This window comes from Chiloscyllium plagiosum, unplaced genomic scaffold (genome assembly GCF_037043375.1).
Source record: "Chiloscyllium plagiosum isolate Xiang-an unplaced genomic scaffold, Cpla_swu_hap1 HiC_scaffold_3, whole genome shotgun sequence".
Taxonomy (NCBI): domain Eukaryota; kingdom Metazoa; phylum Chordata; class Chondrichthyes; order Orectolobiformes; family Hemiscylliidae; genus Chiloscyllium; species Chiloscyllium plagiosum.
In genome coordinates this window covers 33436050-33457821 of record NW_028270141.1, presented here as the reverse complement: position 1 = coordinate 33457821, position 21772 = coordinate 33436050, and the positions used below count along the sequence as shown (strand labels likewise).

The window sequence follows — 21772 nt, the reverse complement described above, 5'->3', positions numbered from 1 at the left end:
TTTGTCATTTCAAATAAGCCTGTTGGACTACAACCTGGTGTGGTATGACTTCTGACCTTATCTACACCAGTCAAACACCTGCACCTCCACATCAGAGATAAAATCCATCAATGGAAACTCGATCATTTACTTTTGAGCAGTTGGAAATACAACAAGTGGATTTCATCACTCGCTGCCATTGAATAGTTAAAGTAAAGTAATCCTTCTTTTTCAAAACAACTCTCTCACAAAAGAGAAGTGGAGACACACACACTGCATCCTAAAAATGGTTCAAAAGAAGCCACCTACTGTGGGTGCTGGAGATGAAAAACAGAAAGTGCTTCCCGAATTAAAGTGTTAACAGTGTTTCACTTTCTGCAGTCCTTGGCCCAAGAGTCTCCAACTGCTTCACTAATGAGCTTCCTTCCATCAAAAGATCTGAAGTAGGGATGTTTGCAGATGACTACACAATATTCAGTACCATTCGTGACTGAAGCAGTCTATGCACAAATGGAACAAGACCTGGACAATATCCAGGCTTAGGCTGACAAGTGTTAAGTAACGTTCACATTATATAGGTGCCGAGCAATGACTATTTCTAACAAAGGAGCAATAAGCAATTGCCATTTGTCATTTAATGGTATCACTATCACTGAATCCTCCATTACCAACATCCTTGGAGTTATCATTGACCAGAAACTGAACTGTATTAGTCATATAAGTATGATGGTTATTAGGAATCCTGGAGCGAGTAGCTCACCATCTTCAAGGCCAGGACAGGACTGTGATGGAATACTCCCTACTTGCCTGCAGCTCAACCAACATTCAGGAACCTTGACACGATCCAGGTCGAAGCAGCTGCTTGATTGGCAACACATCCACAAAGATCCAATCCCTCCACCAGAAGTGGTCAGTAACAGCAGTGTGTATCATTTACAAGACGCATTGCAGAAGTTCACAAAGTCTCTTTAGACAGGACCTTATAAAGCCATGACCAATACCATCAAGAAGGACAAAGGCAACAGATACATGTGAACCACCTGCAAATTCCCCTCCAAATCTCTCATCATCCTAACTTGAAATATATTACCATTTCTTCTGTGTCACCGAGTCATAAGCCTGGAATTCCCACCTTGACAGTATTGTAGATCTATTGCATATGGACTGTAGCAGTTCAAGAAGGTAGTTCACCACCACCTTATTAAGGGCAGCAAGGAATGGACAATAAATGCTGTCTCAACCAGTGACGTCTATATTCAATGAGCAAACTAAAAGAAAACGATGCTGCAAGATCTGCTGAGTTTCTGCAGCACTTGAGTTTTGTCCTAAAAACCGCAACTTTGTCACAAATGGCACAAACTTGCATTCTGATAAAATATCGGAGTGTTCATCTCACCACTAGATTATTACCCTGGAATGACTCTACTTCAGAAAAGGCTACGTCGAGAAAGAAAAAAAAATTGAGAAAAGCAAAATGCAGAGCATTCTCAGGATATGAAATGTGCAATAGATATGCACAACGTTTTTTTTAAATTTTCATTTTACACAAGACTGAACAGTGAGTATCACCAAAAAAGGTGATTAGAGACAGAGGAGTGAAGGAACCTCTGGGAACCCTAGCTTGCAATTTCTCCTCTCTAATCTAATGCAATGGAGGCTCCAGCCACCAATTCAACTAATTTCAGTTAGTTCACAAGGTTTTAAAAATTAAACTTGGAAACCTCCTGGCTATGGTTCATTGATCACATTTTTGTCAGAGTTTTAATTGATTATATTTCAAATAGAAATAAGAACCATTTAAAGTTCAAATATCTAAATTAAGTTTGAAAACCAATGACGCCTTGTTTGAAACAAGTTCGTCAATCAATGTGTGGGTTCAAATTGGTTCAAGTAATCCACTTGTATAATTTTACTTTCAGCATGTACAGCATGCCGAAATTCTGCAGTACGAGTGAAACTATTGATTAGCTTATTTTATATAAAAAGAAACTACATCTGCTGAGGTCACTGTTACCTTGACAACATCGCCTTGTTGAAGTTCAAACATCTTGGCTCGAAGGCGGATTCCTTTCCCTGACTGTGTCTCTATTCTATAGATGCATTCATGATTGTTGTCATAGTTGGCTGGGTAATTTGGTGACAGGAGAGTACCTTCTGTCGCTGATACAGAGGCTCCACATTCAGCTAAGTCACAAATACAAAGTGCAAGCAATTAAAACACCTTTTAGAGTAAATGCAGAGAAAAAAAATACACCAATTACAACTCAATTACATAATACTACTTATAATTGTTGTCTGCTGCAAAAATACCCTCCAGGATTCCCATATAACATCATCATACAGCCCATATATTTAGTGTCAATTATGTGACACAAGAGACAGCAAAAATCCTAGATTTGAAGTGGAAATTGTGAACTTTTTCTGTGAGTTGTAAGCACCATTAACCATAATATTTAAAAATCACCAAAATGAACCATTTATTCAGCTTATTAGCTGCAAGATTAGCTGTGGGTAATTATGCAGAAAACAAGATAATTTTGGAATCCTAACAGTAACATGTGAACTTTTAAATAACTACTTAATATGGTTGAAGAGATTCATTATCAAACGTGTTTCAGCATAAAGATAAGATTGCAAATAATCAACTGCAGCTCATGCAATGCTACCCAATTCATTTCCACCATTACTCGAAGTACCATCTTACTGTACATTATTTGGAGACTCCATGTTTGTCAGCAAAACCCATCAGTTCATATTTTCTTGCAGATTCTCTTAATTATGAAATGATGTGGAAACTGCAAGAAATCTGTTAACATAGTAAATGGAACACCACATCCCAGGATCATGGACATTATGCATCTAGTAGGTGAGGGTGCATTCTCTTTAGGATTGCTGTTAGTCATGCACTACACTTAATGAATGTTAGAACATTTTTATTATATGTGTGTACAATCTAACTGTACTCTGCACCTGCATATGGCCATCATCAGATCACAGTTTGAAAAGCACACCGTTACACTGTCATTTATCACAAAATTATTCTTAAACTAAATTTTGAATTTAATTTCTTTTTCACAGTTTTCTGGTAATTCTGGTCAAAGATATCCAATAACACAACTCTCTGGGTCCCTGGAAAACACAGTAGCTGCAGCCAAGAATGCGGATGTATCCAACCTTTGCAATTACTGCTTTGAGGAGAAAGTGAGGTCTGCAGATGCTGGAGATCAGAGCTGAAAATGTGTTGCTGGAAAAGCGCAGCAGGTCAGGCAGCATCCAGGGAACAGGAGAATCGACGTTTCGGGCATAAGCCATTCCTGAAGAAGGTCTTATGCCCGAAAGGTCGATTCTCCTGTTCCCTGGATGCTGCCAGACCTGCTGCGCTTTTCCAGCAACACATTTTCAATTACTGCTTTGAGTCAGCTGTCAGGTGACATGTGTGCAAAAGTGGGATGCATTTCCTTTGCAATTATTCTGTTCCCCCAGTGGTGGAAAAGAACGCATGGTTGGTTCTGCTTGGTTTCTCAGACCAGAATTGGACAACAATAGCCACCATGCTGTGGCACTAGAATACAGTGGCACAAGAATGTCCAATTCTGTTCTGAGAAACCAAGCAGAAGCAGGTGCTCTTTTCCACCACTGGGGGAGCAAAATAATTGCAAAGGAAATGCTTCCCCATTCTGCACCATCTCAGCACATATTGGTGAAATGTTGAATTTTCAGTCAGAGAGCCTGAGTCCAAATCTTGGTTTCAGATGTCAATCTCTATTTGGGCACAGGGCATGCTTCCATTCCCTGTCAATTTAGCAACAGGGAGAAAGGCAATCTTGAGGGAAGGGATCTATTGGTGGCCAATTGAGAGGCGCTGACTTTGGAGTAGATCTCGACACAAGTCATTGTTCAAAGTTGATGCAGCAGAAACAGTGCACATCGAAACAGAGATACAGTGCTGCGCAAAGAGGAAAGAAGATAGGATGAAACATTAAATAATGATCTCAAATGTTTAGATATACAGCCAAAACCATTGCCTATTTTTGAATGCCACGTATGTAAAGTTCTCACGGTCATGACATTCAATGAAGTTGAACTCTTCCAAGATCTGACTGTTGCTGCATTTTAAATGAGCTATTCTACGGAAAAACCTTGCAACAAAAGAATCTCCAAAATAATAATCACTGGAAAAAATATTTTGAGAGCTACAGATAAGCATGGTGCTGGAAAATAAGTTGGCATCACATCAGAAATAACAGAAAAAGCAGTTTCTAGAACTTCAGACATTCAGAGTATATTGAAGTCAACACAGTTCCTATGTGGTGCAGCATAGTCAGGATAAGACAAACCTTCCTCCTTTTTATGGGGATCACTGCTCTGAGAATTCAGTGTACCGCAGCACAGTCAGGCATTTTGATACGATCAAAAATCAAACGACAACAGGTTATAGTCCAACAGGTTTACTGGAAATCGCAAGCTTTCAAAGCTGAGCTCCCTCCTCAGGCATGGTATGATGAGGAGGTATAAGACGTAGTATTTATAAGCAAAAAGTTAATAAGTTGAAAACTGGCTGCCTTTGTTGAGTCCCTTAATGAGTTAGAAGGTAGACTGCTGATTAAAATGCAAAATCCTGATTCCTTTCAAGTTGTTGTCTCTAGATAATTAAAGGTGCTATCAATGTACAAGAGGTGATATCTCAGTTTAGATGATGCACTATAGGTGAGAGGTCCTGCTTCAATATTTTAAGCTGAGGTCAAGTTTTATTTTTTCACAAAAAGGATTGAGCAAGTGAGTGAGTAAGTGTGTGTGTGTGTGGTGTGTGTGTGTGTGTGCGCGTGTGTGAGAGTGAGAGAATGTTGAAACCTCTAAGGAAATGTTAATGGCTGCTATGAAAGGGTAAGTGTGTAAGCTAAGTGAGAAGTCAGGGTTCCAGATGTTCCAGGCAGGTAGGGTGCCAGCTAAGCTGATAAGTGATAAAATCCTTGAGTTCAGTTGTTGTAAGCAGTTCCAGAATTGACAGTAGCAGAGCAATGGGAAGGGAAGGGCATGGCTGGGGGGGAGCTTGCTGAAAAATACAGTCCTATCAGAGATGGCAAAAATGTGATTATATAGACTTATAGAGATTGACTTTGGGAAACCTCAACACTGACTCTGAACTTGTTGATGTCTCATGACATCATGGACAAAGAAATGTCTTGCTGAATAACACCTATTGTCACCTCATCAATCAGCAGTCTTCACATTGAAAGCCACTTAGAAGAGGCATTAAGGACTGCAAAGACACAGAAACTACTCAAGGTGGGGCATTTCAACATCCGCCACAAACACTGATGCATTAGTACCACTACTAACTGAGCTGCCTGAGTTCTGAGAGACATACCTTTCCTGTGGCAAGTGGTAAGAGAACCAACAAGAGAGAAAGATTACTTGATCTGAACCTCACTTATTTATCACAAATGCATCTGCCCTTGACAGTATTAATAAGAATGACCATCCCCATTACTCATCCCACCCTCACACTGAGAATTTCTCCATTGGATAGTTTGGCCCGAAAACCATTCAGAATAGACACAGTCTCGTTCTGGGGTTCTATCAACAGCAATCCGTAACATATCCCTCAATCCATCAATGCCATTAAACCAGCAGATTACTCTGCATTCCAGAAGCAGCACCAGCTGAACCTAATAATGAGAGATCATCCTGGTGAAGCTACAAAACAGGACAGCTTCATGTTGAGCCACAGAAGCAACATGCTTTAGTTGAGTCAACCCCACAACCAATGGATCCAAAAGAAGCCGATGTGCCACATCCATTTGTGACTGATGGTGGAAAAATCAATAGATGTTCAGGAAAGGAAGCTACACAAATATCTTCAATCAAAATGTTGGACAAGTCAGCATGTCAATGCAAACGTTGAAGCTTCATCATTCACAACCAACTTCAAGCAGATCTGTTAAGTGCATGATCACTGTCTTATTTTTCATGACATCTCCAACATTACAGATGCCAAATTTCAGCTAATTCAATTCACTTCATCTGATGTCAAGAAACAGCTGAAGGCATGGAATACGGCAACACTTATTGGCAAAAGCCTGACTTGTTCCAATGCAGCTACAACTTTGACATCTACACCTACAATGTTGAAAAATGCCCAGATCGTTGCTGTGCACAAAAGGCAGATTCTGACAATCATCAGCAGTACTATCTAATAACACTACTCAGCGAGAACCTGCTCATCGATCCTCAGTCTACATTCTGCCAAGGCATTTGGTTCCAGCTTTTATTGCAGTCTTGATCTTCCTTGCTCCAATCCTGGACAAAAGAAGTGAATGCTGGAGGGGGAATAAGACAGTATATCCCTAATGTTAAGGTGTCATTCAACTAAGTAAGTCACCAAGGAGTCTGTCTAAGTTGAAGTAACTGAAAATCAGATGAAAGCTCTTCAGTTGTTAGAGTCATACTAATACAAAGGACAGTGGTATAGTTGTTGAAGATCTATCACCTCAATCCCAGAACATCACTGCAGGAGTTCCTAAGAGCAGTGTCCGAGAATCAACTGTCTTTACCTACCTGTCAATGCCCTTCTCTCCATTATAAGGTTAGAGATACTGATGGTTATCAATGGATTCTCCCCAAAAATAGAAAATCTAACCACCTCCCCTTGACATTAATGGCATTACTGATGCTGAATCATTTGATAATAACATCGTCAGGGTTATCATTGACCAGAAGCTTAACTGGACAAGTTAGTGGCTGTGGCTGCAAGGCAGGTCAGAGGTTGAGAATTATGTGATGAATAATTCACTTCCTGAGTCTCCATGTCTGTCCACTATCTATAAGGCACAAGTTAAGGGTGCGATACAATACTCTCCAATTGAATGTTAAGCGCAGCACCAGCATTACTCATCAAACTCAAAACAATGCAGGAAAAAAATGACCACCCGGTTGATACTTCATCAATTGCTTTAAAATGCATTATGCCCACCAACAATAGACAGCAGCAGTAATATGTACCATTAACAAAATGTACTGTAGCAACTCACCAAGCCTAATTTGACAGCACCTTTTAAACATAATCTCTATTATCTTGAAATACAAGGGCAGGAGACAGATGGGAACACCACTTACAAGTTCACTCCAAGTTACACACCATCCTGACTTGGAACTATCGCATTTGGAATCATAATATAGTTTCTTCACTGTTCAAATTCAAGGAACCCTCTCACAAACAATACTGATGATGCTTGTAGAATACATGACTGCAGCAGTTCACAGGGAGGCTCACACAGCCACCTTCTTCAAGGCATTTGGGAATGGTCAACAAATGATGGCCTCACCACCAGTGTTCACACCCCATTAACAAATAAAACAAGGTATGGATATCATAGTATCCAGGCTTTATTTCGAAGTTTTTTTGTTCATAGGTGAAGAAATTATTCAACACAGAAACTAAATAATGTATAAGAAGGTTTACATAATTATTATTATGCAAGAATTATATAATAAGAATCTAATCTAGTCCCTATATAATAAGAGGCTAATCCAATCCTTCCCAAGTCAACCTGCACATAACAGCAAAATTTCCTTCATCTTGTGTTTGGAGAAACAGTTTCTTAAAGGACAGAAATCTTAACCACAGACACAGGCCTAAAGCCTCACTAATATTTTGACTGAAGTTTGCATACAGATTTCAGTCAAGAGCAGATCAAGTTTTCTCATGACATTGATGTAACCCAGTTCAAGAAAAATGTGAACAGCCCATCTCTTACATTTGTGCTGCACCTGAGGGGTATTCATGGAAATATCCAAACAGGCAAATCCTCTCTCTCTCACAATATGAGCTGCAGTGATCATTATTCATCTGAATTGTTTAGATACAACACAAAAGCCTTTAGCTGTTAAAGAAATGGTTACAAATTTGCCTGTGTCATGGGTGAGACTACATTTTAAAAATGTGTAATTTTAGGCTTTAACCTCAAATGAAGACATTAGTGAGTGAATTGTAGAGGTTTTGAAACTGAGCACCACTCACAGTTTGAGCACTTGGGGCTCTGCATTATGATTCTGCTCAGAGAAGTAAACTTTTTTTCTGCAGCGAGAAAGAATATTTTATGATCACCATGATGGTGATCTTTCAGGAAATGTTGGAAGACGTAGATGATATAAATAGACGTCGCATCTCATACTGTAAGCACAGAATGAGAGAACACAGAATAGTCTGGTGATGCAAAGTATTATCTCTTCAATTAAAAAAAGGATCAATTTTAGGTCAAAAATGGACGTGAAGGTTTTGAATATAGACCCAGACTTTGGTGATTAAATGCCTCATGGGATGCGGTGGTTCTTGCACCTGTGGGGCGGAGGAAAGCATCCTAAGTTAGACAATGAAACACAGAGTATATGAATATTCTTCTGTTTTGCTTCATTACTTTTATGCAGAAACTTCCTTCAGTGGTTAAACAGGTCAGGGAAAATCCATAATGGCATGGATGGTACAAACATAATGCAAAGAGTTTGCTTGGTCATTAATTATTCAATTTTTTTCAAAGCACTTTTGTTCACATGTTTGTGCTGTTTTGAAGTGCATAACTGAACCTATCATACAATGTAGATTAATACAGATTTCGGAAGACACACTTCCAGTCTGTATGTGATCATAGGAAGCCATGCTGAACTTACTATTCCCTTCTTCCCACCACATCCAGCTCATTGAGATAAACCTATGATTAACAAACACGTTTTTCAGTAATCACATGCTACCAACGAAGAGAAGTTCCATATCAGTCAGTTTCAAACATTCCTATGACCACTTGTCCTGCTTTGAGCACAACTTGTATGTTTTGTGAGTCGTTTTTGTGTCTTTGCAATCCTTAATGCCTCTTCTAAGTGGCTTTTGTTCTGCAATTTCTTAATCTGCTCAGGGCCCACCTGAGTTACATTGCAGCAGTTGCATCTTTTTTGAATTTGAACCATATCTCGGTTTGTACTTCATTGTGTAAAAAAAAAACTTTCAAACAGTATCCAAAAAAGAAATCGAAATATAACAGGATTTTAATTTGTATCCCATATGTGTTATCCAAGGATTTAGCATCATGATTTCATAGTTAACCTCAATTAACTTTGGTGTATTTACTTATTATAATCAACTTTTCTTCAAATTTAACAATGTGACTTTTAACAAATGCTTCCAGGAGCGGTCACTGTGAAATTAAGGAATTATTGGAATTGATTGATATTGTGAGTACTATCATGTTGCAGGGAGGCCTATTTTTGTGCCTGGACTTTTCCTCACAAAATCTCGAGTAAACTCAACTTTAGGATGCATGAAATGAAAGCATGTGACCACCTACCCACACACCTTGGAAGAGGTGCACTCCACACACGCCGTCCTCCTCCAGAACAGGTGATCTGAGTAGCACCTTCAAGTCTGTATCCAGGAAAGCAGGAAAAGGTCAATGAGTCCCCTACTCCAAACTGAAATCCAATTCTTCTGCTGAAAGCAGGAACGCCAGGATCATCGCAAGGCTCCAATTCATACTCTGCAAAGAGAATACTCCAAATCAATAAAACAAATGAATGTTGCAATAACATGAAACATTTTTCTAGTTATTTGTTGAAATTGGTGGTTTTGGATGGATCCAAAAGATAATCTCTAAAACAGAAGAATAGAAATGGACATTAATGAATAATTAGAATAGTTTGTCTTCAGCTCTCCAATATTATTGTCAGAAATGAAGAGTTACCCAATAAGAAACTATAGCTGAAGTATTCCATTCAATAGAAACCTCACTTTGCCAAATAATGAAAATTCATAACAATCACCAAATTATTTTCTCTGTTCATGCCTGTAAATATTTTCAATCCACTCATAATACAAAACATTGGATATTTTGTAAATCATTATGCAGAGGATTTATGTATCATTTGCTATTTTCTGTAAATCCAGTCATTTAAGTTACTTATTTTTCTTTCAATTAATCATGATGATATTGGTAGTCTTGAACATTCAGAGTAATAGCTAAAATTTTGTCGTAAAATGACCAGTATTCAGCAGATTGCTTTACATCATGTTCAGAGGTATCTTTTCACGTCTTCCTTTGATTTACATTTTCAGTTTCAAATAACTTGAGTAGGTTGAGTGAATGTAAGGTGCCCTACCTGAGAACGTAATGTTGAATCCCTCATAAGAAACTGAAAAGTCCGAGATGAAGCGTAGTTGTGCTGTGTAATTTCCAAATAGACCTGCATTAATAGTTGGAGGCAGGGCAGAGCCTGTGAGCCTTGCTACAGGATTGGTGAAGCTCCCATCCTCTGTGATAATTAAGTAGTCATGAGAACTCTCAAGGTGGAATGTGTGAAATACCAACTGCACACCTGAAAATAAACAAAAGAAATACTGAAGCAGAGATTTAAGTGACATTGGTCCCTGCCAGCACTGGTACATCAATTCCAATTTGTCCAGTCAGTTAAAAAAGTAACTTTTGATTCGTAAAGAGAGTTAATTTCTTTTACATAGTCTTTCGATTAATACATTCATGCAAAACAAAATAACACTTTCAGATTGTCGACATTTCTTCATTAGCAGTATTTATTGCCAATCTCTAGTTACTCTGACGTGGTGGCAATGGCCTTCCTGAGCTGCCAAGTAAAAGATTGATACAACAGAATGACCGACTCTGCCATTCCTGAGGTTTCAATCAACCACTGTATGTGGATCCAATCAACCACTGTATGTGGATCCAATCAACCACTGTATGTGGATCCAATCAACCACTGTATGTGGATCCAATCAACCACTGTATGAAGCCAAACTGGGGAGCGATGACAGATATTCGTCAAGGGTTCAACTGAATAATGGATCAAAACGTTTAGAGCGGTTTTCACTGACACAGTTTTAAATTTCTTAAACAATTATTTTTGGGGTGTTGTCTCTGAAGAGGAAGATGCTGTGAAGAAAAGCAGTTGGATCTACCTTTTCCATGTGAAACTTCAATTATCCAAGTGCAGTTCAAGGAATTAGGATAAAAATCTGGAAATCCAGGAGACAGAATAGTTCCACTTGTACCACGAACATAGCCACCGCAGAAAGCTAAAACAAAGAAAAAAGGCCTTTTTGTAACAGTTGTGAAAGAAACAACTCCTTTGCCCCATCCCTTAGGATATGACAGAAAATAAATAATAGATTGTGATTTTAGCACGAATCTATCTTTATATATAGAAATTGAAAGAAACAGAAACAGTACATTACAACATTAGAAAGTTCAATGAACAGCAAACAAAAAAAAGCTCTAATACAAATGAAATCTGTACTCATACAAATTCCTTGTACAATGTATTGTCACAACTCCATTTCACTGTGTCAGGGATAATACTGGCTGACAGTTTGAAAAAAATGAAAAGCAGCACATTTCTGTCCTATTAAACTGTTCACCTTGAAGTTACTGTGGTATAAATAATAACCCAAGAATGATTTCAATATTAACTTCTCTGTATTATAACTCCTACCTGATTTTAAATTAACTTTTGTAAACCATTGCACAATGCTAAGTCTTTCTCCTGCATCTGAACTTGAATAAATACTTTCAAAATTTCAAGTCAAGAAGCACAGTTAATATGCAGGTAGTATAAATGCTTTAGACAGACAAAAATTGGTTTCTTCTGGCCTATTAGGATCTAATGGAAACTGAAGATTGCTGTTAAGATTTTCAATGTAAGCAATCAGTTCACTGTCGTAATTGCAGTCAGTTATTGCAGTATTGGCAATTTCTAACTATTGAATTTTACTGCAGTGCTTTATTTAATATTTCAACCTGAATAACAACATTGTGATGTGGCTGCAATATTCAATCAGCTTAAGAGACTGCAACAGATTTCAAATTAAAATTTCTACTTTAGTAAAATTTGAGAAAAGTTGAAGTATCATGATAGGTAAACACACCTGAGCAGTGCTCTTAGCATGTAACATATATAAGGAGAACATTCACTGAATATTGTGACATCAATCTCTGATCTGTACTGTCTTTGAGGCACAGTTCCCCACTATGAACACTTTTACACAAATCTATCCTTCTTAGAAATAGTCGCACCATTTTTTTAAAACAGCATGCAGAATTTGGCTGAAGAATCTTGAGGGATAACATAGCAGCGCAAATCAAAGTATAAACTCAAGGTCAAGAGACACATTTACGAATGTTTTCGTTGTGAAGTTCACACTAATTGGCCTCATTGGTGAACAGGCAAGAATCTTGGCTCATATGAGAACATGACATAAAGAAGATTCATGACTGATTCCTGCATATGTGTCCATATAAGTTCAATCTTTGAGGAGAAAGTGAGGTCTGCAGATGCTGGAGATCAGAGCTGGAAATGTGTTGCTGGAAAAGCGCAGCAGGTCAGGCAGCATCCAGGGAACAGGAGAATCGACGTTTCGGGCATAAGCCCTCCTGTTCCCTGGATGCTGCCTGACCTGCTGCGCTTTTCCAGCAACACATTTCCAGCATATAAGTTCAATGTAAATTATCAAACTCAATGTCTTCCTTATCTCAATTCTATCCAATGTCATAAGACTTGGAAAAAGGGCATGCAATTGGCAATACTACTTCAATAAAGATACATATATCATGCTACAATTTGATCCAAAATTAAGGAGAAAGCAGACTCTTTGAAAGTTACACTGTGAACGGGATAACAGAGCAATGGGAACAAGGAATAGAGATATCCATAATGCTAAAAGCAGCGACACAGTTTAACAAAAAGGCAAATCCATCATTTGGGGCTTGTGTTTAAGAAGGGTAGAAATGAAAATTAGAGAAAGTATGATAAACATATTTAACATTCATGAGACCACACTTAGAATGGTTCTGGTGTTTAAATCACAGAAAGGATGCAGAGATATAACAAGTGGATTGACCAGACTTATGACAGAATTGAGAAGTTGTACATATCAGTGAAGATTGAATAGTCTGGAAAAGAGAAAACTAAAGGGTGACCCCATGGTTCTGATGTTTATGCGAAGGTTTGATCAGACAGGCTTGAAGATGAAGTTTTCATTTTTTGCAGACAAAATTCGTATTTGGTAAGATAATCACAAACAAATCCAACTGGGAAATCGAAAGAAACCACGATGCAAAAGAATAATAAAATGTCAAATTCAGTATCACGTGGAGTAGTTGAGACACCAGCTCACCACCACCTTCTCTAAGGCAACTTGGGAAAGATAATAAATGCCAGCTAATGATGCCCATAGCCACTAAATAAATAAAAAATACAAATAACACAGATACATTTTTACTCAGCTAGAGCATATATGCTGAAATGGACTTGTATGGCTGTGTGGCCTGTTTCTGGAATTGAATTTACATTTTCTATTCAATTTCATATCAAGCTGCCATAGTCTGACCAAACCATAGGACTGCTCTCTCATAAGAGAGATGACACTGCCAGAATCACACTGCTCACAAACCAACTGACCAGCGGACAAGTCAATATGAGTTAATTTTTATATATTATGGAATAACAGATTACGTTATTTTTATCTAAAGTAAAATAAAGCCAATAAGCACAAACTTGTGAAAAACAAGTTGTATCCGACAAACTTCTGAGTTGCTTGTTCAAGGAACTGGCAGAGCACAAGTGATAAAGGAAATGCAATAGATTTGCAAAATTAATTGAATAAGGTTGCATATCAGAAGCTTGTTGATAAAACTGAATATTCAAAATGATGTGACAGCACTGATAAAGATTTAGTTAAATGCCAGTGGAGAATAATGAATGGATATTTTTCAAATGGAAGGGTATGAACATTGCTGTCAATCATGCATCAGTGTTTGGACCATTACTCTTACAGGCATGCATAACTGAGTTCATAAGTATAACGGAACATTACTTGAAGAAATTATGAGAAAATAGTAAAGGCATGTGAATGAACGGGTTTATCTTTTTCAGAAAAGCAACATATTTGCAATGGGTTGAATGGTTTCCTTATTTAATTAGAATTAGAATTAGCTTTATTGTCTCATTCAAATGAGTACAATGAAAAGTTTACAAGTCGCCACTTACACAAGGTGTCATCTTAGCTACAAAGTTACCTAGATACAGATTATTAAGTACAAATTCATTGGGAATAAAAAGAAAAGAATAAAGAAATAAAAGGTCCAGCATTATAGATCATAGAAATACATTAAAAAAGAAACAAAATGTTCAGAATAAGAACCAAGTTCAAACTCAGTCCACAATGGCACCTCGCCTCTAGTCAGTGCTGGGCCTTGACTCCTAACCAAGTCAGACTTCACCTCAAGTCTCTTGAGGCCAGCAGTCCACTCTGAAATCATCTCAAGGCCAGGAGTGTACACTGAGGCCACTCTAGGCTGAAAGATTGCCATGCCAAGCCATCGAGAGACCGTCATAGTCAGTTGCTGACAGACTTTCATGCTCGGCCAGGAGACAGCATGCCAGGCAGAGACCACCACACTGAGCCAAGAAGCCAATGTGACAGGCCGAGGGTCAACATGCTGGGTCTGTGCTGTGGCCTCTCAGTCCATGCTGAGGCTGAGAGTTCAGGACATCACCAAGAAGAAAGAAAAAAAAGAGTAAAAAGAAAAAAGGAAAAGAAACGAACAAGCTCTGGCTGAGGAGTCCTACTCCAATGCACCTCGAATCTGAAAAGTGTGTAAAGTACCATTCGCCGACTCCATTCTATATCTTGTTTTGAGAAAGGACTATCATGGATTCTAGGTATTCAACCTCCATTATCTGATTTAATGCGTGAGACTTTCATGGACTAAAGTGATTGACCTATAAACCTAAATCAGTTGTGATTAGCTGACCATGGACTGAGACAAGTTCAGTGAAGAGAGAAAGCGAGAGAGAATGAGAGAGCGAGAATGAGACCCGATTAACAATGACAGGATCTGCATCTTGTTATCTCTCTCTTTCTCTCTCTCTCCCCTTGGGGGAGAAAGAGATAAAGGCCTTATCTCTTTAAAGAACCTCTCATTGAGAAAGGAAATTGGGAAAACATACATTTATTAAGAATTCTAGGATTCTACAGATTTTGTTCCTGCTGAGAAAACAAAACAACAATCATAGACTCAGATTTCATTCACACAACTCAAGAACTCAAAGAACTTAGCAACATTTTCTTTTATCTTTCTGTTTGTTCTGGGTAACTTCACTTTCCCTTCTAAAAATACTTGTGTGAGTTTTTGATGGTGCGCGTTTTATTATTTTCTCTCAGGTTTAGTAGGGAATAAAAGTGCCCTATCTTTTACTCTGGAAAATCTAGGGATGTGTTTCTTTGTTTTGAACCTGTTACTACATTTTAGTAGGAGTGAGCAAGCTGGGTGCAAAAAAATTTTTTACAATGTTGTGACTGACTGATAATACAAAGACATAAGATGGGGAGCCGATGTCCTCTCCTCCCTTGATCATTACTGTCATATTTTACAATATGGCCACTGCTGGCATCTTTCTTATTTGGCACCTTTATCTATATGCAGTATTGGTTGGGTTTTCTTTGAGGTAGTTTGCTGCCACCAATACTCCTTCATCTTTATTTTGTCTGATTTTTGAGTTAGCAACAAGGAGGTTTTCTGAATGCCTGAAATTAATAAGTAACTTTAAGCTATTCTCTAGCTATGGGATTTCTTCCAAAAACATATTTTGTGGACTGGCTTCAGAATTAAAAGGTTTTGTGCAACCCATTAGACTTTTATTTATTTCAGATTAATTTGCTTCACAGAAAGGTAAATACTGGAGCTGTAAGGTCTGTTTGAGAATTGTGGAACATGGTTAAAAAAAAAGTCTGAAAATGTTCATTGCTGAGAGAGATCAAGTGTGACTTTTAGGTTTACTTTGACTGATTTGGGCAGTAGGAGAAAGTGAGGTCTGCAGATGCTGGAGATCAGAGATGGAAATGTGTTGCTGGAAAAGCGCAGCAGGTCAGGCAGCATCCCTAGATGCTGCCTGACCTGCTGATTTGGGCAGTCCTGTTCTTGAATAAGATGTCTGTGTAGCAAAGTGACACTGAGAAGTGAAGGATGTACAGTATAGTGATCTAGATTACCTTCGAGTAAAGAGTTAGTGTTAGCCTCAGACCAGAATTGTTTCGATAAAACAGTGAAGGGATCACTTGAAAGTGCATACACTTTAGCAGGTGCATAATAGCTTCAGGAATAAGTTGTGTACAATTCCAGTCTAAAAGTTGAAGTCACACTGATTTATACTGAGCAACATGTTGGAAACAGGAATACTGGTGTGGGTACTATCTGAATGATATTCGGGATACTGTCGCAGAGATGTATTTTGGGTACTGTGCAACAGCAGTTTTGTACCTTTTCAAAGTATAAACAAATGGTATGAGTTTAATATGATTATAGCTTTAATGCATGTTTAAAAATGATTTTTTTATGTAAAGAGATAATTTGGATTATTCTATTTTATCTTATATTCATTTGTAATAAACATCTGTCTTATCGTTAAAGCAAAATCGTCAGCTCTGTGTGCTTATGTTTCAGTGAGAGATTACTTCATTAAGACCAAAACAGCTGAAAGAGTGATCGATCAACTAGGTTTCTGTCAGGGATTTGACTTGTCCAATAACAACATCAGCTGTGATCATAACACTACATTTGGTCAGGAGTAATTAGCAGGATCTTAGGGAGCTGGTACAGATGCATCTGCTCCTTTTAAACGCAGGAGTTTAGCTTAGATTAGTTACAGTGTGGAAACAGGCCCTTCGGCCCAACCAATCCACACTGACCCACCGAAGCACAAACCACCCAGACCCATTCTCCTACATTTATCCCTTCACTTAGCACTATGGGCAATTTAGCATGGCCAATTCACCTAACCTGCACATTTTTGGACTGTGGGAGGAAACCGGAGCACCCGGAGGAAACCCACACAGACACAGGGAAAATGTGCAAACTCCACACAGTCACTCAACCAGTAAAATGTGTATGATATCAGTAGAATGTAGGGAATTGATGTCACCTCAATTTTAAGCCCCTTTGAACCATTACCTTACCAAGCATTAAATGTGGACATTGATTTAAAACCAAGCTTAACTTTTACACAAAAAAGGTCAATAGATGTTAAGGTGTGATGAGTCATTAGCTCAACTGTTATTCTCTTAATATTTAACAAACTTCTAAAAATTACATCATGTGAGGATCTAGCTGCTATCACATGCTTAATGTGCCAGACTTTTTCCCAGATGTGCATTCTTGAAGCACAAATCAAAATAATGGCAAATGGTTATCGATTGATTATTATGGAGTCAAGATAGATCCAGTTTATTTGTGACAAGAATTTAAAATGCTGGAAATGCTCATCAGGCCAGGCAGAATATGCAGAGAGTGAAGCAGGTCTAATTATTTTTTAATATATCAAATCCAAAAGAAATTAGAGATCTAAGTTATTTGAAGAGAGTTTGAGCCAAATGCTATCGTGGCTTTCCTAAAGATACTACATGACTTATTGAGTGTATTTTCTATCTTTCTTTTAAATTTCAAGCAATAAAAGCCTTCATCCCAACAGTAAAACAACATAACAACTTAGTCCTAAAATATTCCATTCATTTGAATGAAATGAATCATTGAAATGCATTCAGTGCCTCTCTGTTTAAAATGAATCATTGAAATGCATTCAGTGCCTCTCTGTTTAAATGTTCCACAACTTTTTAGGAGGTTGTACAATGATAATGTTTTCATAAAGTTTGCTCTTTAATAAATATAAACAAAATGTGTTGGAGAAATGCAGCATGTCTGGCAACATACGTGAGTCAGACATGCTGCATATGACGTCTTTGGAAATGGTATTGATTGAATGGCATGGGCGTGATAGTTGATGAACCTTGATCACGAAGGCACAAATTCATGATGAGATTTTTTTTCCTCCTTGAGTGAAGTAGCAATGGATCAGATTATACAGAGGTGAAGGCTCTCAGAATGTATCAACGTTCAATCTTCCATTGCCCATGACTTACATCAGTTTTTAGTCTAACAACGAGAACTTTAAAAATTGCATTGGTTTCAATTTTTTTCTATGATAACGCCCTTCTCCACCTTTGAGCCAACTTCCAAGATCTCTATAATTCATCAACTTTGGGATCTTTAACATCCCTGATTTTATTTGCTCCATAATTAGCCACCAGAGTACTAAATTTCAGAATTCCCTCTCTACACCTCGGTTTCTTTCTTCCTTCTTTACGAAATTCCTTAACCGCTATCTCTTTGCCAAAGTCATTTGTCCCAACATCATCTTTTGCATCATAGTGTCAAAGTTTATTTCACGATGTGCATAGGTTGTTTTACTACGTTATGGGGCGGCACAAAGGCTCAGTGGTGAGCACTGCTCCCTCACAGCACCAGGGACCCGGGTTTGATTCCACCGTCGGGTAACTGTCTGTGCGAAGTTTGCACATTCTCCCTATGTCTGTGTGGGTTTCCGACATGTGCTCCAGTTTCCTCCCACAGTCCAAAGATGTGCAGGTTAGGTAGATTGGCCATGTAAATTGTTCATGGTGTCCAAGGATGTGCAGGCTAAGTGACTTAGCCATGAGAAAAGCAGGGTTACAGGAGATAGGGTCGGGGGTGGATCTGGGTGGGATGCTCTTCAGAGGGTTGTTGTGGACTTGATGGGTCAAATAGCATGCCTCTACACTGTAGAATTCTATTATTCTGAGAAAGCTACATGGAACAAGTTGGGTTTTTTTTGGTTTCATGAGGCATTCTGTAGCAACTGAGAGTTACTCAGTTTGAAATAAATTAACAGAAAGCAATTTTCAAAACACTAAACAAATCAAATAAAACTATCCCCTAGGATCCTGTGCACAACTGAATTGTTTTAAAATGAAGTTCCTTGCTGTAAGAGTTTAATATTTATTTAATTTGTAGTTACCAATTCATTGATTGTGAGGATGCTAATGGTAAACTACAGTCTGTCACAACATGTTGAATAAAAATGAATCAGAACACCTCATAGCTATTCAATGGGAACTTATTGATAGACAATAATAACCAGAATACGCCCAGCTGTAATGTAACCCTTATTCCAATAATCAAACCATTCCCTGATGTTTCCTATTCAAGTGATAAATGCAGTACATGGGCAACTGCTACATTTAAAAGGATGAATGTCGGAAGAAGTTTGCTCACAATTGTCATTGTTGGAATTGTGTCCAAATGTATTGCAGGTTAGTAAAGTTAAGTATAATTTGTAGTGATAATTATTAGAGGGTGGTTACTGCTTGGACTCATGTTTGGACTTCAACAGAAGTGGAACAAATTTTTTTATTTTCAATTTGTATCATAATACAGCAAAATAACAGTTATCAGTATCCAATTACCCTAAGACAATCATAAGCCATTTGGCCCATCAAGTTTGCTCTGTCATTCAGTAAGATAGCTAATCTGAACCCCAACTCCATTTTCCTGCCCTTTCCCTTTCAGTCATGATTCTCTTACTTATTAAAAACCAGTCTATCTGAGATTGGAGTAACTTAATGACTCAGCCTTCTGTGATAAAGATTCCATAGATTGATAACCCGCTGGCAGAAAATAAAACCTTCCCCATCTCTATCTTAAATGCATGACATTATGTTCTCTGATCCAAAAGTCTCCCACATTGGAAAACAGCCTCTCTATCTCCACACTGTCAAGCTTCCTAAAAATCTTATATTTCAGAAGTTTGCTTCTCATTCCTATAAACTCCACAGCCCAACCTCCTCAGAAGAAAATTCTTCTCTGTGTGGAACCAATACTGTGAACCTTAGAACATAGAACATAGAAAAATACAGCGCAGTACAGGCCCTTTGGCCCTCGATGTTGCGCCGATCCAAGCCCACCTAACCTATACTAACCCACTATCCTCCATAACCTATCCAATGCCCGCTTAAATGCCCATAAAGAGGGAGAGTCCACCACTGCTACTGGCAGGGCATTCCATGAACTTACGACTCGCTGAGTGAAGAACCTACCCCTAACTTCAGTCCTATATCTACCCCCCCTTAATTTAAAGCTATGCCCCCTTGTAATACCCGACTCCATACGCGGGAAAAGGTTCACACTGTCAACCCTATCTAACCCCCTAATCATCTTGTACACCTCAATCAAGTCACCCCTAAACCTTCTTTTCTCTAATGAAAACAGCCCCAAGTGTCTCAGTCTTTCCTCATACGATCTTCCTTCCATACCAGGCAACATCCTGGTAAACCTCCTCTGCACCCGTTCCAGTGCCTCCACATCCTTCCTATAGTATGGCGACCAAAACTGCACACAATATTCCAGATGCGGCCGCACCAGAGTCTTATACAACTGCATCATGACCTCAGGACTCCGGAACTCAATTCCTCTACCAATAAAAGCCAGTACGCCATATGCCTTCCTCACTGCACTATTTACCTGGGTGGCAACTTTCAGAGATCTGTGTACATGGACACCAAGATCCCTCTGCTCATCCACACTACCAAGTATCCGACCATTAGCCCAGTACGCCATCTTTTTGTTATTCTTCCCAAAGTGAATCACCTCACACTTAGCTACATTAAATTCCATTTGCCACCTTTCTGCCCAGCTCTGCAGCTTCTCTATATCCTGCTGTAACCTGCCACATCCTTCCTCACTGTCAACAACTCCTCCGACTTTCGTATCATACCTTCTCTGGACTGCCTCCAATGCCAGTAGAAGTTAACTCGGAAAAGGAGACCAATATTGTTCAAGTTATTCCAGGTGTGGTCTGACTCGTGGTCTAACATAGTCCCACAACCCCGCATCGCCCGTTTCTACCTCCTGTCCAAAATCCACAAACATGACTGCCCCGGCCAACCCATTGTCTCAGCCGGCTCCTGCCCCACCGAACTCATCTCTGCATACCTCGACACTGTCCTGTCCCCCTTAGTCCAAGAACTCCCCACCTACGTTCGGGACACCACCCACGCCCTCCACCTCCTCTATGATTTTCGCTTCTCCGGTCCCCAACGCCTTATCTTCACCATGGACATCCAGTCCCTGTACACCTCCATCCCCCATCACGAAGGACTCAAAGCCCTCCGCTTCTTCCTTTCCCACTGTACCAACCAGTACCCTTCCAATGACACCCTCCTTCGACTGACTGAACTGGTCCTCATTCTGAACAACTTCTCTTTCCAATCCTCCCATTTCCTCCAAACCAAAGGAGTAGCCATGGGCACCCGCATGGGCCCAAGCTATGCCTGCTTCTTCATAGGATATGTGGAACAGTCCATCTTCCGCAGCTACACTGGCCCCACCCCCACCTTTTCCTCCGCTACATCGATGACTGTATCAGCGTTGTCTCGTGCTCCCACGAGGAAGTTGAACAGTTCATCCACTTTACCAACACCTTCCACCCCGACCTCAAATTTACCTGGACCGTCTCAGACTCCTCCCTCCACTTCCTAGACCTCTCCATTTCTATCTCGGGCCACCAAATCAACACAGACATGTACTATAAACTGACCGACTCCCACAGCTACCTAGACTACACCTCCTCCCACCCTGCTCCCTGTAAAAACACCATCCCATATTCCCAATTCCTTTGTCTCCACCGCATCTGCTCCCAGGAGAACCAGTTCTAATACCGAACAACCCAGATGGCCTCATTCTTCAAAGACCGCATTTTCCCCCCAGACGTGATCGACGATGCTCTCCACCGCATCTCCTCCACTTCCCACTCCTCCAATCGCCACCAGGACAAAACCCCACTGGTCCTCACCTACCACCCCACCAACCTCCATATACATCATATCATCTGTCATCATTTCTGCCACCTCCAAACAGACCCCACC

General features: G+C 39.3%; 1 protein-coding gene across 4 annotated transcripts in view; it reads right to left on the bottom strand.

Moving 5' to 3' along the window:
- Positions 1–21772, bottom strand: part of LOC122548600 (CUB and sushi domain-containing protein 1-like) — a 2407075-nt gene that overhangs the window by 484192 nt on the left and 1901111 nt on the right. For all 4 annotated transcript variants that reach the window (XM_087978377.1, XM_087978362.1, XM_087978369.1 and 1 more), the window contains exons 19-22: positions 10940–11056; positions 10126–10341; positions 9318–9506; positions 1994–2163 (exon numbers count right to left, since the gene is read on the bottom strand). In XM_087978377.1, coding sequence (XP_087834503.1) covers positions 1994–2163; positions 9318–9506; positions 10126–10341; positions 10940–11056 — 692 coding nt within the window. The remainder of the gene's footprint in view (positions 1–1993; positions 2164–9317; positions 9507–10125; positions 10342–10939; positions 11057–21772) is intronic.